Below are 19,889 nucleotides of genomic sequence, written 5' to 3'. Positions count from 1 at the left end.
GAGACCAGCTGAGAGCTGCTGGCGGGAGCTAGTGAGATATGATGAAGGATCATAGAGAAGCTATACCAAATAGATGGCAGAGCCAAAGGCTGAATCAGGAGTAATTACTGTAGTAGGAAAAATAACAAATTATTTAAAGAGCAGTTTATATGTTCATTTTCAAGAATAATGGTATCTTTCTAATAATGTGTCTCCTACCACTATGAATGTTCATGACTATATGAAAATGGGTTTGAATTTCTGCACATATGTTTGACTTGCACAATTTTTGCATTTTGTAGCAGGAACAGAGGCTCAGATAAGAGATTTACATACAGATGCCTAGAATCAACTCAAAGGATAAAGCTGTGATGCATCTGCTACAGGCTGTTTGTTGTAATCATGGACACAGATGAAGTTTCACTGGACCGTTGGTCAATAAGCATTGATCAAGCACTTTCTTACCAAGTACCAGACATTGTGCTAAGTGCTGGAAATATAAATACAATTAGAAAGAGGAAAGACAGTCTCTTCACCTCAAGGGGCTCACATCCTAGTGGAGGAAGGTCACACATAAAAGGCAGCTGGGAGGGGGAACAGGAAGACAAAGGTCCCAATTGGGGGGCATGATAGAGAAAGTCCTGGAAAGGAAGGAGACATGGCTGGCCTGGGCAACCCCCTTTCAATGGAGGGTCTGAGAGAGGCCATCCAACGAGGGGGAGAGGCTGCAGGGTTGGAGGCTACTTCCAAGGCTGGAGGGAGCTTCCAGGATGAAGAGTTGGGGCACAGTAGAGGAAATCCAGAGTATAGCCTGGAGAGGAAGGAGCCCAAGGGAGAAAGATTCATGCACACGCCCGGGGACAGGCCAATCAAAATCACAGATTCTCCCTTTTTGAAAATCTGTCCGCTCATGCCATACCCCTCCCACCTTTTCTTTTGAACTGTACACAAAGAAGGGAGTAGACTGTATTGAACAGGGTCCTGAGGCTAGTGAGCTGAATTTGGATTCACAGGACCTGAGTTCAAATCCTGGCTCTGCCATGTGTTACTTGTGTCACCTTAAGCGAGTTACTTGACCTCTGAGTGCCTCAGTTTCCTCATCTGTAAAATGATGAATTAACTGACCTTTGTGGTCTCTTCCAAGCTACAGATCTATGATCCTAAGTGAATCCCCAAGAGAATTTCAATACATAAGATACACAGACCCCCACAAGAATCAAACCAATTGAACACCCATGAAAGGATGGAAAAAAAGCTGGCCCCCAAATGGAGCAGAACTAGGCTTTTCCAGATGCTCAGCTCTGGTGAACTCATTTTCTGCATCAGCATTCAAACTAATGTTCTAGAAACTTTCCCAGTGTGTTAAGACAGGAGCCAGTGTGAACTATCAGCAGAGCTTATACTTTGCTGTGTTCTTATAGCCCCTTCCTGGGGTTCGTCAGAGGAGTGAAGCAGTGCCTAATTGTTTATAGCTGCTGGAGGAAGGTGTGATGGTGGTGGTGGGGAGGATGTTGGAGAATTCTTTCAAATTCATGTAGCCTCTAGTACTGGACAGGAGATGCCTAAATCCCTGCCTTTTTACTCCTTGTGGGATGAGTCCTACTTAACTGACCAATGAAGTATAAACAGAAGATTCCCAAGTATTTTTCCCTGCTGTAGACAGTCATCACTGATCTATGATACAATTTCAGGTTCACTACTGAGATAAGAGAAAAGGTTCAGATATGCTGTATCTCTCTCTTTAATGGTACCTTTCCTGAAGCCCACCTATTTTTCCAGTATTGCTAGAACCATCTCTAGATTCAGGGTGTTAACCTTATTTATTTATCACGTATTTATTTGTTCTGAGTCTGCTCTTCCAAGAGAAAAGTTAATACCAGGAGTTGCTCTCCCTCAATAAGGACAATGATTGGTTAGAGGAGAGAAATTTTAGGCAAATTAGAAATTCCTTGAAAGAAGAAATTAGGCAGTAGTAGCTCAAGCTTCTTAGAACTTAACAGCTATTGTTTTTTCTAAATATAACAGTGGTTTTGTTCTTCATACTGGGCCAGTGATAGAAATCATGTTCGGTCAAGTTTAATTTTGTATTTTTCTTTCTATTTTTGCCTCCATGTAGCTGGGGGAGAAGTCAGGGGAGCTCAGTCTGGTGGGGGTGTCATTAATTCTAAGAGCACGTACTTGAAAGCTAATCACAGTTCCAGAGATGAGTTTGGCTCCGGACTACTATTTCTCAGCCTGACTCATATGGGTAATGAAACTGGGCCCTCTGAGGGAAGAAATGAATTGCTAGTAGTAGGCTGGAAGGTACATTGTATTATTTCCCAGATGTGGCTCTGGTTTTAAGCTTACTTAGAATGTGAAGCCTGACATCACACTGTATCTGGTAACTCAACCCTTAGAACCAGTTGGCAGTTCTTGGCCTCCTATACCTCACTTCTTTGCTGAACTAATGCCAGTAAATCAGCTGTAGAAAGTGGCATTGAATTTATGGCCATCGTCCTTTTTTATTATCTTCATCGTCATTAGAGCATTTCTCTGATAGCCTCAATTATCTAGAAGATTGAAAGAAAGCTAAAAAAGCCTCTGAGCAGCCAAAATAGAAGTCCCAAAGTCTATGCTCTCAAGTCCATGCCTTTTACACATTAGAGAGTCCCTTGGGCTTTTACTCACAGGCTATTTTCTCCATATTAGGCAAAATTCCAACAAGTTTGATCATTCCCAATCTGCAACATGAAAAAAAAAAGGTGGTGGAGCTAGTAGAAGGAGGTATATTTAAAAGAGGGGTGGCTAAGTGGCACAGTAGATAAAGTACCAGGCCTGAAGACTGATCTTCCAGGATTCAAATCTGGTTTCAGAAACTTATTAGTTGTGTGACCTTGGACAAATCACTTTGTCTCAGTTTCCTCATCTGTGAAATGAGCTGAAGAAGGAAATGGCAAACCACTCCAGTATCTTTGCCAAAATACTGGGGTCACAAAGAGTAGGTTATGAATTAAACAACTCAAATAACAAATATTTAAAAGTAATGAGTAGAATAGCAATTTTAGAAATAGGGTTTCAGAAAGCATAACAGTCTAATGTCATTTAGTGAAGGGATCCTTTATGCCTCATTATCTCCTGAAGGTAATATTACAACTCAACAAATCAGCAAGCACTGGCTAAGTAATTACTGTGTGTTGGGCACTAGAGATACAAAGAAAGGTAACTTGGTTAGTTCCATAAGCCCCAAGCACCATATTACATGCACTAGAGAGTTGAAAAATAAACTATGTGAGATCTGAGGGAACAGGGCATTACCAGTGGAGGAATCAGGGAAAACTTGTTGAAGGAGGTAGTGGCATTTGAGAAGGGCTTTAAAGGATAGGTAAGAAGTGAATAAGCAAAGAAGCAGAGGGCCTTATCTACGGACTATTGCAAAAGAAAGCCTTCTGGTTGGTTTCCTTGTCTGCAGTCTCTCTCCATTCCTGTCTATTTGGGCTCAGCTTGTCAAAGTGTAAGTCTGGACGTGTCATTACTCTACTCAATGAGCTCCAGTTACTTCTTAATTATCTCCAGAATCAAATATGGCAGTTCCCTAGCATTCAAAGCTTCAGAGACTTATTGTACTCTTTTCTATATATGTTATAATCCAGCTATCCTGACTTCTGCAGTCCAGATAGTATGTGATCAGGTAATGAATTGGAGGAGGAAGGAAGACTTGAAGGTGGGAGAGACTGGAAGCAAGAAAACCTGTTAGGAATCTACTGCAGTGTCAGATGGGCAGGTAATGAGGGGTTAAACTAGGAAAGTGCCAGTGGAAACAGAGAAGAGAGGATGAAAACCAGAGATCTCTGACCTTTGTCAAAGATGCTTTTGTTAGTAACCAGGGGCATGAAGTTGGTAACCTGTTGAGACTTCTTCCAAGTCTTTGGGAATTTCACCTGCCCCTTTCTGTGCTTTGGGGCTGCAGCCAAAAAGCTTAAATGGAATTTATAATAGTCCTCTTTCTCTTCCCTTGCTTTGTAGTTGTTTGCCCTGAAGGCAGCTACTTTCTGGGTGAAGAATGTGTTCCCTGTTCTCTTGGATTCTACCAAGAGCAGTCAGGCAGCTTGGCCTGTGTCCGCTGTCCTGCAGGCAGAACGACCATTTCGACTGGAGCTTTCAGCCAAAGCCACTGTAAGTGAATGCCTCACGGCCTGCTTCAAAAGAGAACTCTCCTTAACACTATCATCTCATGCAGTGACTATTTCGATAGCCTTCTGGTTGCTCTCTCTGCTGCCCACTCGAATCCACACTCCGCAGAACTACCAAGATGATTTTCCTAGATCAGACCATATCATTCCTTCACTCAATACACTCTGGTGGCTACTTATAGCCTCTTGGATCATATACAAACTCCTCTGCTTGGCATTCACATCTCTTTACCACCTGGCTCCAGTCTACCTTTCTAGCCTGATTATGCACATGCTCCACAGGCTAGTTGAACTCAACTTTTTACTGTTTCTCATCCATGATATTTCATCTTACATCTGTGTGTGTGTGTGTGTGTGTGTGTGTGTGTGTGTGTGTGTGTTTGGGTTTTTTTTTGCAAGAGCGGTTTTCCATGCTTTGAATATACTTACTTCACCTCTCCCTCTTAGAATCTTTAGGTTCCTTCAAAACTGAGTCCAAGCTCTACCTACCTACTACATGAGGTTATTCCTGATTTCCCTATATCTTAGCCTTCCGCCTTCTCTTGTATCTACTTTATGCTGTTATTGTTGAGTTGTTTTCAACTCTTTGTGACCCTGTTTTGGATTTTCTTGGCAAAGAGACTGGAATGGTTTGCCATTTCCTTCTCCAACTCATTTTAAAGATGAGGAAACTGAGGCAAACAGGGTTAAATGATTTGCCCAGGGTCACTCAGCTAGTAAAGTGTCTGAGGTCAGATTTGAACTCAGGTCTTCCTGACTCTATGGTACTCTATACATTGTGCCACCTAGCTGCCCATCTATTTTTGTATACACCTGCACAATATGCAGGTATTTTGTAGATACTTGTATATGCAAAATAGATCATACCTAATTGGCCCCTCCCAATAGAATGTAAGTTGTTTGTTGGCAAAGATAATTTCATTTATGTCTTTGTATCCCCAGTGCTTAGCCCAGCACCTGGGACATGTTAGGCATTTAAAAGCTTCTTAATTACTGACTGATTAATTGATTAATCAATAGTCCTTGTCTTCAAGGAGCTTACAGTGAAATGGGTACAAAATGTGCACAAATAACCGTGAATCAAGGTGATGGTGTGTTTGTGATGAAATATAGCTGACCCAGGCAAAGCACTAAAAATAATTAAAGGAGGGAGAGATCATTTTCATGTGTGTTTGTATGGAGAGATGAAAATTCAAAAAGGATACATGAGGAAAGGGGCACCTCAGTTGGCTCATGAAGTAAAGGAAGATTTCAATATATGGAGATGGTGGCCTGGAAGTGAAGTCTATTCCAGGCATTTGGGGTAGACATGAGAGAGCTTAGAATCAGAAGGGAGGATACAACTGTTCCAGTGTGTCTGGAATGTAGACTGAGAAAAGTAGTCTGAGATTTCCTGCTTATACTGTGTAATTGTGTGGAACTCATCACCCTCTTCCCAAGCTTTTCAGTAACACCTTAAAAAAAGTTCTGCATAAAAGTTTTATATCAAGTATTTTTCTTGGCCAAATTACTGGGTTATTTTTTTTCCATCTCTTTAAGTAATCTGACATGAAATGTCCCAAATCTTTTTGTGCAATAGGTATGTCCCAGATTAAGGCAAAATCATTCCAAATGCCATAATTCAATGTCCTGAGTCTTTACAGGAGTGCTACCACGATAATCACATGCCACATCTTATTGTAGAAGGTGGCAGGTGGCCCAGTGATTAGAGCAATGAGCCTTGAATCAGGAAGATATTTTACAGATGAGGCAAACTGGGTTAAATGACTTGCTCAGGGTCACACATCTAGGAGGTATCTGAGGTTGGATTTGAACTCAGGAAGATGAGTCTTCCTGCCTTCAGGTCTAGCCTTCTATCCACTGCACTTAGTTGCCTCAGGTCAACTCCTTACATTTCTATATAGTAGAGATGTATGTAAGTCCTTTCTCATAATTGCCTCATGGTGGAAAGAATACAGAACTTTGAATCATTAGGTTCTTTGGGCTTGAGATTTGGTTCTGCCATTTTTTAGCTACCTGGTGGCTAGTCTGGACAAATCACCTGTCTTCTTCACATCTCAGTTTTCTTATATCTAAAAGGAAAGGGTTGGATTAGATCTTTAAAGTACCTCTTAGCACTAACATATATGTTACACATATATGTACATGAGTGTATATATACATATATTAAAATACTTTGTAAACATATGTGCACACATTGGTGTGCATGTATATACCCCCTCAAACATATGTGCTATGCTTTTATCATGAGAGGAAACATGTCATAGTGCATAAAGGGCCAAGCCTGGAAAAACACAAAATACATTAAAATATAAAGTGTATGGAAAATAAAACAAAAAGTTTTCCTCCTAGCCCTTAGTGGGTCTCCAGGACAGACAGGCTCGGAGCTGAACGTGTTGCTGTTGCCAGGAGAAGGCAGCAGCTCCTTGGTCTCAGCCTCAGCAAACTGCTCCCACTTGCAATGTATGTAATATATACTCTGACAGAGAGGGAGCTGGTGCCAGGGAACAGAGCCAGAGCAAAGGGGTGGAACAGGGAAGGAGCCCAATTGTAAGAATCAGGCAGGGAGATAGGAGAGTGTCAGTGACACCTTGTATGGCAGCTGGAGAGCTGAGCAGATGCTTCAAGCAGTGGGTCAGAAAGCCAGAAAGTGATCTCTTTCTGCTCAAATATTAGTGATCAAGAATGGTGCATTTATTAAATGCCTACTATGTGCCAGGTACTGTGCTTATTGTGAGGGATACAAAGAAAGACAAAAAGTCTTCAAGGAACTCAGAATCTAATGATTAGGGATGGAGGATTGGATTTGGAGTTAGGAAGACCTAGATTCAAACTCTGCCTCAAATACTTACTAGTTGTATGACTCTAGAAAGTCACAACTTTTCAGTGTCTCAGTTTTTGCATTGGTAAAATGTGGGCATAGTCTTAAGGGCCTGGACAGTCCCTTTCAATGTCCTACTAGAGCACTTTTTACAGAGTTCTTTCCTACCCACCCCCACCTTAATGCTTATTTCCATTCAGGTCATATCCTTCCTAGTAGATTATAAACTCCTTGAAAGCAGAGATTATGTCCCTTGTTCATCTTTGTATCTGTAAATCTGAATATACATAGGAAAAGCTCAGTACATGTTTGATGAATAATAAGTATTGGCTAACATTTTTATACTGCCTACTATGTGCCAAGCACTATACCAGGTGCTTTACAAATGTCTCATTTGGGAGGTAGGTACTATTATTAGCCCTATTTTACAAATGAGGAAACTGAGGCAGGCAGATTAAATGACTTACCCAGGGTCACACATCTAGGACATGTCTGAGGTTAGGTTTGAACTCAGGTCTTCCTGACTTCAGGCCCATGCACTATCCACTATATCACTTAAGCCACCTCTAATTGAATTGAATAAGCAGAGGAGGTAAACCAGTGAACAAAGCTAAGACCAAATCTGCATAGACTCACAGACAGCCAGGCTGGTTCAGATTCAGGATTCAGATTCAGGAGGGGACCACGTTTTCTTGACCTTTTGACGTAAGTTACTCTCCCCTCTCCCCACACTGACACCCATTCCTTAGGTTCTTAATGGCCAACTGGACTACCTCTTACATTTGTTCCTATAGTCAATAGAAAATCCTCTGGCATTCAACACACTTCATAACCTACTCTCCTTCTACCTTTCCAATCTTACTCTTCAACCCACTGACACTGGCCCCCTGGTTTGTTTCACAAACAAGACACTATTTCTCAGCTCCATCCATTTTCTCAGGCTGTCACCTATGCCTGGAACCCTCTCCCTCCTCCTCTGACTTCCCTGACTTCCTTTGAGTTCCTATCAAAATCCTACTCTATACAGGAAGCTTTTCCCAGCCCCTCTTAATTCTAGTGCCCTCCCTCTGTTAATTATTTCATATTTATCCTATATATAGTTTGCTTTGTGTATTTTTATTTGGATGTTGACTCCACCATGAGCCTTTTAGCAGCTTGAGAGCAGGAACTGTCTTTTGTTTCTTTTCATATCTCCAGTGTTTAGCACAGTACTTGGTACATAGTTGGTTGATTGGTTGTTGTCCTTCATTCTCAAAGAGGACCAAAATGACATCACCATGATAAACTCAAGTTTCAATGTGTCTGACTGTGGTTGATCAGACCAATATGAACTCAGAATATTCTACCACAGATTGGGCACAGATAGTCCATGTGAACATTTGGGGTGGATACTCCAAATTTGCACACCCTACATTTCCTTTGTGCTGTCTCAATCCTGCTTTGCTCATTGAACACAACATTCTTTCTGATGTGGGCATGCCATGCTGAGCAGTCCTATGCCAGTGTCTCCTATGTCACACAGTCAAATCCAAAATTCCTAAGAGAGACCTTGAGAGAGTCCTTGTATTGCTTCTTCTGGCCACCATGTGATCGCCTGCCACATTCAAGTTCTCCATAAAATAGTCTTTTTGGCAAGTATACATTTTGCATTTCAACAACATGGCCAGCCCATCAGAGTTCTGCTCTCTGAAGCATAGTTTGAATGCTTGGCAGGCAGTTCACCTCGAGCAAGGACTTCAGTGTCTGCTACCTTATCCTGCCAGGTGATTCTCAGAATCTTCCTAAGACAGTTCAGATAGAAGGGATTCATTTTCCTAGCATGATGCTGGTAGACTGTCCATGTTTCACAAGCATACAACAATGAGGTCAGCACAACAGCCCTGTGGACCTTCAGTTTGGTAGTCAGTCTAATATCTCTTCTCTCCCAACTTTTCTTTGGAGCCTCCCAAACACTGAGTTAACTTTGACAATCTGTGCGTCAACTTCATTGTCAATGTGTACATCCCTGGAAAGTACACTACCAGGGTAAGTGAACTTATCCACAGCATTCAAAACTTCTCCATTTGTTGTAGCCGATGGTTCCACATATGGATGGTGTGGTGGTGGCTGATGGAGCACCTATGTTTTCTTGATGTTAATTATTAGGCCAAAATTAGCACAGGCAGCAGACAATTCATCCATACTTTGTTGCATCTCAGCTTCAGAGACTGCATTGATAGTACTTGGTACATAGTAGGCGCTTAATTAATGTTTATTTATTGTTTGAATTTTCCTTTGTAAGAGTCAAGTGGCACCCTGTTCTTTATAGTCTTTGATCTTGACTGATTTAATGTGGATCCACTGCAAGATTCTTACTTTAACCCTGAAGTCATTTCATGGGCCCCTGCAAAACTGCCTAGCAATTTCCCAATGCTTGGGAGACCCAGGATAAACCTGATTGGCTTCTATTTGCCTCTCTTTGTACCTTCAATCCTTAACCCAGTGCTGCTCTCTAACCTGGCGGTAGTAAATACTTAATAAATTGGCTGACTGATGTTCTCTTGCAGGTGTCACCAATTGTCAGAGGAATGAACTGGGACTGAAGTGTGATGATGATGGTGGATACACTCCTAGCCAGAAAAACCTGAGTGATGGGAGATCCTTCTGCGTGGACAGCCTTGGAAAGATGTTGGTTTGGACACAAACAGATGCTCCTTTGAGCAATTCCCAGTGCCTAAGTACGTGCTAGATGGGAAAGCACCCAAGGGACTAGGAAGAAAAACTGTAATGGGAAAGACATAAAAAATACTTTGGGGCTATTCGGGTCATTAAATGAGATATTTAGGTCATAGAGCTGAAGAATAATCTTTAAATATAAGTCCATTTTTGATTATTTCCACCAGCCAGCTTATCCTTACCCATAAAACAGATTGATGTGAACAAGCAGAAAAAAAAAGAAAAGAAAAGAAAAGAAAAGCTTTGGACTTGAAATCAGGAGGCCTGATTTAGATTCCAGCTTTGAAGCTTGTTAACTGTTTGGCCTTGAATAAGTCATTTTTGTTGTTTAATTGTTTTCAGTAATGTCCAATTCTTTGTGGCTCTCTTTGAGGTTTTTTTGGCAAAGACACTGGAGTGCTTTGACATTTCCTTCTCCAGGTCTTTTTACAGATGAGGAAACTCAGGCAAACAGGGTGAAATAACTTGCCCAAGATCACAAAGCTAGTAAGGGTCTGAGGCCAGATCTGAAATCAGGAAGTCTTCCTGACTGAGGCCCAGCACTCTATCCTCTACACTACTTAGCTGTCTCTGGGTAGGTCACTTTACTTCAATTTCCTTATCTATAAAATGGGAATTCAAATACCTACCTGGCATGCCTTTCAGGGTTTCTGTGAGGATCAAGTGAGCATGTGAGTTTTTTTTTTAATAGTATTTCTTCCAATTACATGTAAAAATAATTTTCAACATTTGTTTTTTATAAGATTTTGAGTTCCAAATTTTTTTCCCTCCTTCCCTCACCTCCCTCAAGATAGCAAACAATTTGATATGGATTATACATGTGTGATCATGTGAAACATATTTTCATGTAAGTTGTTTTTAACCAGCAAGTGCTATACACACATAAGCTATCATTATTATTTTTCAAAGTACCTCCACATCCTATCTCACCCTCGTAGTATAACATTTTGTCCTTTGTTTATTAGTCGCCAAAGAAAAATGAGAGGCCAGTCATATACAGCTAAAGTGAAAGGAAACCAATAGACATCCTCTGTGCTTCAGTGACTCAGTGTCAAGAGAATGCAAAGGTGCCCCCCAGCTCCCTGGTAGTAAATATATGGGAAGCGATAAATGAGTCACACAAGGGGGGTACACACAGTTTGGTTGTGATCTGCACCACTGCAGGTGATAGCCACATTGATGAGATTACGATGGGGCATTGGAGCCCGTCAGGATGTCTCATTTGATCTTTACCCTGGGAGATAAATGTTCCCATTTTAGAGAGGAAGAGACATAGAGGTTAAGATGCTTGCCCAACAGTCACATAAACCAGTGGTTCCACTAGATATTCATAGATGCTTAATAAATGTTTGTTGAAGGAAGGAAACAACCATTTATTAATTGCCAACTACATGCCAGACACAGTACTGAATGTTGAATGGATGGAAGGACAGATGGATAAACTACCTCTTACTTAACAGATCTATTTGCAATGAGATGTGTCTAAGTGTATGATATATGATATCTGCTATCTATCCATCAGTACATACTGCTGCTCACAAGTCATACCCTGACTTTCTTATAGCCTTACTCAGTTTCCAAAAAACAAAACCTATTCAAATACTACCTTAGATCATCCATTTCCAATATTTCGTGATTTAGGAGAAAGACTAACGGGCTTAGGGGTCAGAAGAGATGTATTCCAGTCCTGACTCTAAAAGTTTTAGCTTGGTAGCCATGAGCAATTAACTTCATTTGACTGGGTCTTGGTTACCTCATCTATAAAATGGGCTTAACGATAATTATACTGCCCACCTCAAGCTCATGGTTATTAAAAAAAGTATTTTGTAAACTGTCAAGTATTTTATAAATGGAAGCTATTACTTTTCCAGCTGGAAAAGAGGTCTGCACTTGTAGTCAGGAGTGACAGGGTTTAAATACCTGCCTCCTATATTTATTAGTTTTGGGACCCTGGGAAGCTGGACTTCCCCACTCAGAAAGTGAGGATAATTATGTTGGTATTATCTACCTCACAAGGGTATTTATTATAAGGAAAGCATTTTTGCAAAATTAAAGATGATTGTAGATATGTGAGTTATTATTAGGGACAGTGCCTCTTACTTTGCCTTACATTATCATATTTGGGGATATCCAATTTTTTGATCACCCAACAACCCACTTATTTCCTACTGATTGTTACTCCTTAGCCTTCACTTCCTGCTTCACCATTAATTGAATTATTCTGGTTTGATCCTCTGGCTCCAGATCCAATTCTCTTATGCAGTAGTTTCTGTGAGGAAATACCTGGGAGTATGGGGAGCCTGGTGACATGCTTCCATCACTAAACCCCAGGAACTCGTGTTATCTCCAAAAGGTTCCTTTACCTATGGTGACAGACTTGGAAAGGGAGCCCTTTCGAGACTAACTCAGGTAACCTTCAGAGAGTGTGGTATGGGATTGAGCTGCCAATGTTGACCTTCTTCCTGTCTAAGTTGTTTCTTTGCCTAGTGGCAATGATTCAGTTCTTAACTTCCATTGGTAACTCTCTGAAAGATGCCCTTAAGGACCCTTGGTATATGCTAGTAGTGATTCTTTATTGCTAGGGAAACTCAGAGAGTCAGAGGAACTGGGTTCAAATCCTACATCTGACACTTACTAGCTATGCAACTTTGGGCAAATCACTCCACCTTTCTGGGCATCATTTTCCTCATCTGTGAAATGAGGCTGTTGTGCTAGATGGCTTCTATTGTCCCTTCCATGTCTAAATCTATGATCCTAGGATTCATAAAATTTTAAACTCCAGGGGACCTTAGAGATCACCTAGTCCAAGTGTTTTTAGCTAGGGTTCAAAGAACCTATGGATGGATTTCAAGGAGTCCATGAACTTGGATGGGAAAAAATTTACATTAACCTCTAATTAAAATGGAACCTTGATTCCAAATTACTTAAAATTTGTTTCTGGGAAGGAGTCTGTAGGCTTTGCCAAACTACCAAAGGAGGGTCCATGACACATAAAAACTTAACAACTCCTGATCTCAGACAACCCCCCTAGTGTACAACTGAGGAAACTGACTCCTGGAAAGGAGTACATAAAGTCCATAAACTCTTAGCGGAATAACAAGAATTAGAGCCTGTCTCCTGACTTCTAGTCCAGTGCTCTGTTCACTGTATCACACAGCCTCTTGTCTACTTTTTTCTTCTTAGTAGCTAGCAAAGTATTCTGGGGAAAAGAAAACCCAGCTTTTATCTCTTTGAATGAAATTAAGGTACTTTTTGTCTATGCCTAGATTACATACACACACACACAGACACACACACACACTCCCAGGCTTCTTTAATAGGCTTTATGCCCAACTTTAAGTAAATTAAAGTAATGGAATCCCTTTCTTCTCTACCTTTGCTACTAATGCGAGCCTGGTCTCTGGAAAGAACACTGAGGCAAGGGGGGTGGATGGAATGCTAGCCTTGGAGTCAAAAAAATCTGAGTTCAAATTCTGCCTCACCTTCATACTTACTAGCTATGTGACTGAACAAGTCACTTACCCTCTGTCTGCCTCAATTTCCTTATCTGTAAAATGAGTACAGTTATAGCATCTCCCTCATTGGGTTATTATGAGGATCCAATGAGATAACAAATAATTGCTTTGCAATCCTTAAAAAACTATGTAAATGCCAGTTATCATACTTACATGTAAAGCTCTTTGCAAACCTTAAAATATTATATAGTTGCTACATGATTATTATTATTACTAATTATTATTATTACCCTCTGTGTACCTGAGTGTCCTTGGTTACAAAATATCTATTTCCTTTCTTGGAACAACGTAGCCACTAACACCCAGAGCACGCAGTGGAGAAAATCCAAATGAGCTAGTCTCACATCCCCTAGAGCAACCTCCTGCTGCAGCTTGAAGAGGAGTTATATTCATCATATGTAGGTGAAAGCAGAATGAATCTAGGTTTAAAAAAAGTCTTATCAGCCCCCTTCTTTCAGTCCTAGGGGGTGGAAATCATCAAGTGTTAGAGATGGAATGAATGGCAAAAACCTTTTGGTCCAACTTCCTCATTTGATGGATGAGGAGACTGTGACCCACAGATGATGGTGATTTATCTAGGGTACACACAGCCAGTGAGTGGGAGATGGAGATGGTCACAGGATAAGAGAGTTAGAAGAGACCTCAGATGCCCTTATTTTATAAGTGGGGACCTGATGTCCAAGTACAGTTATCCCTTCTGCATCATGACTTTCCCCATCGTGGTTTCAATATATCACAGGTTGACCTAAGAAATCAAATGGGAATTTGGGGGACTTCTGTGGAAGCCGCAGATGACACAGAGCCTATAACCAAATACTTAACCCAGATTTTACAATAAGATGCTGCAAATAACTCATAAAAAAAAAATCAGACTTCTTCTGTAGTATAACAGAAGGGCCAAAAATTTTTCTGTGAATTTTGCATGTGCCTCTAAATGCAGGAATGTAGAAGGATAGGTTAAACAAGCTCATCACCTAAGGTCACATAGGTAGTAATTATCAGAGGTGGAATTTGAACTCAGATCCTCTGCCTACAGGGTCAGTGATCTTTACAGATCTCTTGACTATTATATCAGTGTTTATACCACATAGCCTGAAGGATAAAGCTCTGCATTTCAGCTATTTCTGTAAGGAGGCTGCTTGGCTTGCCTCATGGTTCTTTCCAAGCAGAAATGACAGTTTTATCCAAAACACCTGCTGCCCCTAGGCTTTGACAACCAGAAACACATTTCCATTACTGCCTGTTTTGTTTTGAGAAGGCAAATGAGCATTCTGTCTTGTGGCTTCTTATGCAAATATCCTGGGCTAAATTCTGTTCTCAGTTCTGTATGGTGGATTTCCACTTTCATAGCCTAGGTCTTCCATTAAGAAATTTGTCTCCCTTTCTCGTTTCTATTACAAACAGAATTCATAGAATAAAAAAAAAAAATTAAAGAACAATAGATTGAGAACAGGAAGAGACCTTGAGATCATGTAGTCCAGGAACCAGCAAATTATTTTCCAGGGACTAAATCTAGCCACTGCCTGTTTTTGGACAGCCCAGTGAGCAAAGAATGGTTTTTACATTTTAAAATAAAGTTTTAATATACTTTAAAATAGTTTTTTTTTAAATCTTAGCTTATGGACCATACAAAAACAGGGGTTGGGCAGAATTTGGCTCTTGAGTTGTACTTTTACTATCCATGAATTCTAGTCTAACCCCTGAAGCCCATCCATACTGGTTAAGTGACTTGCCCAAGGTCACGCATGTGCATAGATAATATTTGAACCCAGATCCTTTGATTCTAATCCAGCCCTCTTTGGACTGTAACATACTGTGTGTCAGAAATAGTAGAAACTTCTGAATGTAGACCATAGGCTGTTAGAGCTAAAACGGCCATTAGAACATAGAATTTTCGAGTTAAAATGGACACAGTAACATAGAATGTTACAACATAAAATTTTAGCAGACTAGAAAGGACTTGGAAAAGAACTCTACATCTCTGCATATCAGAACATAAGATATAGAACCTTATATAAAATATAGTCCTTGTCCTTGAGTCATATTTCTTTGTGGCATAAAAAGATAAATAAATACAAAATATAGACAGTCAATACAAGGATTTCTGAGGTGGGGAGGGGAAGGGCACTAGCAATTGGTGGACATTAAGATAAGCCTTATGTAGGAGATAACATTTGGCTGCAGTCAGGGTGTCACATTTCACTCTCCTCCTTGAAGGTTCTGTTTCTCACTCCTTCAATTGGACTCATGGTTCCCTCCAATTCATTCTAAAATCTCTTTGTCCCCTTATATCAAAGAACTCCCAGACACATAGACACATGTGCCTCAGGATGTTCTCTAGTGCTAACATAATGAGAGCTGACACTGAAGAACCTTCTGGTTCTGTCCCAAGATACACATAAGTACATTTAAAGCTACAGAAATTCAACAGATGGAAGATTAAACTGACAATTTGCATGCCAGAAGACTAATTAGTACCTGATGATTTTCTTTATAGAGTGTTTTTTTTCAGGACATCTTGTGTACAGGAATATTAGCTCATGCTCATTTGGAGCCAAAGACTCAGTGCCTCATTGTGGTGCGGAGGTGATCCTAGGTTCTCTAAGGCTAAGGAATGGATTGCAAGGCAGTTCCAACCAAGTTGATAAAGGCTGCAAGTGCAGGCTCAGTGAGAGTCTGTATATTCATTGTCTAGGGATTAACCTTGCCAAATTCTGTGAGTCTCATTATCAGGCTGAATACAAGGTGATGGATATTTTGGTAAAGGCAGCTTTGAAAGACGATGTACTAAGATAATCAACATCAGTGGAGGAAAAAACCACCATGATCTTACACTGATGCAATCTCAGATCCTTGAAAAATGAAATAGTATGAAGAGAATGTGTGTGTATGTGCATGTGTGTGTGTGTGTGTGTGTGTGAGAGAGAGAGAGAGAGAGAGACAGAGAGAGAGAGACAGAGAGAGAGAGACAGAGAGACAGAGAGAGACAGAGAGAGACAGAGACAGAGAGAGAGAAAGACAGAGAGACAGAGAGAAAGAGACAGAGAGACGGAGACAGAGACAGAATACATGTGCACAGGCTTCCAGGGTTGATGTGTTGTTGTGTTGTTGCTTAGTAAACTTAAGACAACTCTATAAATGGCAGTTATCATCCATATTCTTTTTGGTCATAGTAGTAACTCTGTGAAGCACCCAAGGCCAGGATTATTATTGCTATTTTATAATTAAGGAAATTATGACCCAGGAAATTCCAGGAGCATAGAATCTCAGATGGATTTGAGTCCACCTGAGCACTAATTCCATCCACAACTTCCCCAGCAAGAAGTCTTCCAATCTCTTCTTTAAAAGCTCCAATGAAGAACCTATAACTCCTAGAGGTAACCTATTCCTCTTCTAGACAACCCTGACTAGTTAAGTGGTTTCTTTAATGTCTTAACTCTAAGTGGCAGAGCCTGTATACCAGCCCAGGCCTTTTGACTCCAAGTCCAGAGTTCTATCCATATCACCTTCTTGCTTCTCCCTTTCAAGTGTGGCTAGTAGTAATGGTCTATCAGATGCCCAGAAACATACGAAACGAGATGTACTTGTATGAAAGTATCCACATCCCTGATGTAGGGGTCTAAGGTGGAAAGATGATTGGTGTGATTAGCTCCTTCCTGACCTAATGCCCAAATTAACTCCTTTATAGAATATTTACCCCCTTCACATGAAAATTTCAACAGTCTGTTTTACTTTTAGTGCTCCAGAAATTTGAGCGAGCCCCAGAATACAAGGTTATCTTCAATGCCAATGATACTATGGTGGTTCGATCTAAAACCATAAAAGGAGAGTTTCCACTGATACAGTGCCTCTCAGGTAAGAATAATGTTGTTCCTGAGAGAAAGGAGAGGGTCACAACACGGGGATTATCTTGTACTTTCCACACTAAAAAATAATCAAAGAAGCAGTTGTACTTTGAAGAATGTATGTGTCATCAGGTCTCAGCCCCTGCTACCATAGAAGCCTATGATTCTCCTGATGCTGTTTCCCAGGTGTGTTTGGAAAAAAGCTATAACTCTAGAGCAGAGATTTTTAACCTTGGTCTCCCAGACTCTCAGAGGTCCTTTATAATTTCAGGGGTGCCATGAAGTTAAATGAGAAAAAAAATACATCTTTATTTTCACTAACTTCTAATGAAGTTTAACTCTTCCTTCAACAATTTTAAAACATTTTCTGGGAGGGTGAAGAGGTCCATAGGCTCCACCAGATTTCCAGGAGAGTCCATAGCAAAAAAAAAAAAAAATTAAAGAATAAGAGCACCTGCTCTACAGAATTTCTCAGAAGGCTGTGATATATTGGAAATAGACTTAGATGTGGGCTCACAGGACACAGGTTTGAAATGTAGTTTTATTACTCACCATCTCTGTCAAGGAGAAAGATCTTTGGATTGAAAACGATGGTACAAAAATGACTAATTGAGATGCGATACTTAGGATGAATACCTAGTATACAGATGAACCATGTCCCAACATACTGAAAGAACTGGCAGATGTGATTGCTAAACCACTTCTAGTGATCTTTGAAAGACTGGAGAAAGGGAGATGCACTTCAGGTTTTGAGAAGGGTGAATGCTGTCACCATTTAAAAAATAAAAGGAAAGAGAATGGAATCTGCAAATGTTAGGCTCATGAGGTCTATTTGGACTTTTGGAAAAATTTTAGATTTTATTATAAAAGGGATAGTTATTGAACATATACAAAAAAAAGGTCATTACAAAGAGCCAACATGGCTTCATTGAGAACTAGACTGACTCCAATTCCTTTTTGATAAGATTATGAGATGGTTTAATTAGCAGAATGCTGTATATATAATTTATCTAGAATTTAGAAAGTAATCTGACAGTTGGTTTCTCAGGCATACATGGGGACAAGGAAGAGAGAGGTGATCCTGATAGTAGTACACAGTGGGGTTGATTCAAAACTGGTTGAATCATTGGACTCAAAGAGGAACCATTGATGCTTTGAGTTCCACCAAGAAGGATGTCCCTAGTTGACTTTCCTAGAGAATTTGTACTTTGCTCTATATTATACAACACTGTTAGAAATTACTTAGATGAAGTTAAAGTTGGAATCTTTATCAGTTCTGTAGATAACATGGAGCTTATGAGATCCAGTCCAATATTTTGGTCTAGTCTAGTATATTCTAGTTCAAAGTCTCATTGAATCTGGTCATATAGTGGGTTTGCTACCCCTACTAGATTCTGGAAGTCCACTTGAACTTCTGGAATTCTCACTATGTGGAATCAAATGTCTACAAATACATGCCAAGTTTCATTAAAATCACTTAAAAACTATAAAAATCTGGCCATTTGAAAGATGAAATTGACTAGCATTTTATTTAGAGCTAGCAGACAATGACAAATCAAGGTATTTCTTGATAGAATTTATAGGCATTTCACCTTTGATTACAATTTATGATCTCAAAAATTAAAGTAGAGCAAACATAAAAATGGATAGCAATAAAATACCAGATTTACTTTTGTTGAAATCAGAATTGAATAGACTCCTCATAGAACATGGAAAGTCAGAGTTGGAAGGGACAAAAAATGTAGACTATAGAACAAAGTTTGTTTAGTTGTGGGAGCCTTAAAGAGCATGTGGTACAACTTTCATTTTATAGATAATGAAACCAAGACCACCAGAGGTCAAATAACTTACTCATGGTCACAAGTATTTTAGTAGGAGATATAAGACTACAACAGTTCACTGTTCTTTCCATTGTCTCATGTTGATGTTTCCCAAATGACGACAAGGCAGTTGAAGTACTCTAAGAATTCAACCTAAGGAACAAGAAATTAGCCAAGTCACCAAAATGCAAGGGTAAACAGAATGGTGTGTAACTCTGGAAAAATCCCTTAACCTCTCTGGACCTCAGTTTTCTTATCAATAAAATGAGGGCTTAGGTTCCATGGCTTCAAATGTTCCTACAAGCTCTAAATCTATAGTCCTGTGATCCTATGGTCATTCCACAAGAGGATCATTTGAAAAAATTGGGAATCTTTAGCTTAGAAAAGAGGAGACAAAGCAAGATGTAATAGCTGCCTTCAAGTATTTGAAGGGTTACTACTGCTACCACCACTGCTACTGCTACTACTATTATGAACACTGCTACTACTACTACTATTACTACTATCGTTATTTATACTATTACTAGTTACTATTATTATTAATACTATTACTAATTATGCCACTTTCACTACTATTAGTAGTATTACTATTACTATTAATACTGCTGCTGCTACTACATTACCACCAGCCATTGTCTCACTCCTAATATTACTTATACTATTGCTATTAATGCTACTACTAGTATTACTATCACTTCTATTACTATTACTATTAGTTTACTACTAATACTGCTACTATTACTATTACTATGACTACAATATCCAGAAAAAATCCACCCTCCTTCTGGTCGTGCATTTTAGAAATGGGATGCAGATCTTTGTGAAAACCCTGACAGGCACAGCCATCACTCTGGAAGCAGAGCCTAGTGACACTACTGAGAATATAAAGGCCAAAATTCAAGACAAAAAGGGCATACCTCTTGGCCAGCAAAGGTTCCTTTTTGTGAGATTGTGGGCAAATCAGTCATTTGGCTTCCATTTCCTCATCTGCAAAATGGGGAAAAAATAGTTGTCCCACCTGC

General features: G+C 40.0%; 1 protein-coding gene across 1 annotated transcript in view; it reads left to right on the top strand.

Moving 5' to 3' along the window:
• TG (thyroglobulin) overlaps window positions 1-19,889 on the top strand; it is a 366,261-nt gene that overhangs the window by 78,393 nt on the left and 267,979 nt on the right. Inside the window, exons 21-23 of the mRNA XM_072606558.1 lie at window positions 3,985-4,134; window positions 9,519-9,689; window positions 16,941-17,057. Coding sequence (XP_072462659.1) covers window positions 3,985-4,134; window positions 9,519-9,689; window positions 16,941-17,057 — 438 coding nt within the window. The remainder of the gene's footprint in view (window positions 1-3,984; window positions 4,135-9,518; window positions 9,690-16,940; window positions 17,058-19,889) is intronic.

Source organism: Notamacropus eugenii, chromosome 4 (assembly GCF_028372415.1).
Source record: "Notamacropus eugenii isolate mMacEug1 chromosome 4, mMacEug1.pri_v2, whole genome shotgun sequence".
Classification (NCBI taxonomy): domain Eukaryota; kingdom Metazoa; phylum Chordata; class Mammalia; order Diprotodontia; family Macropodidae; genus Notamacropus; species Notamacropus eugenii.
This window is presented reverse-complemented; position numbering and strand designations above follow the sequence as displayed.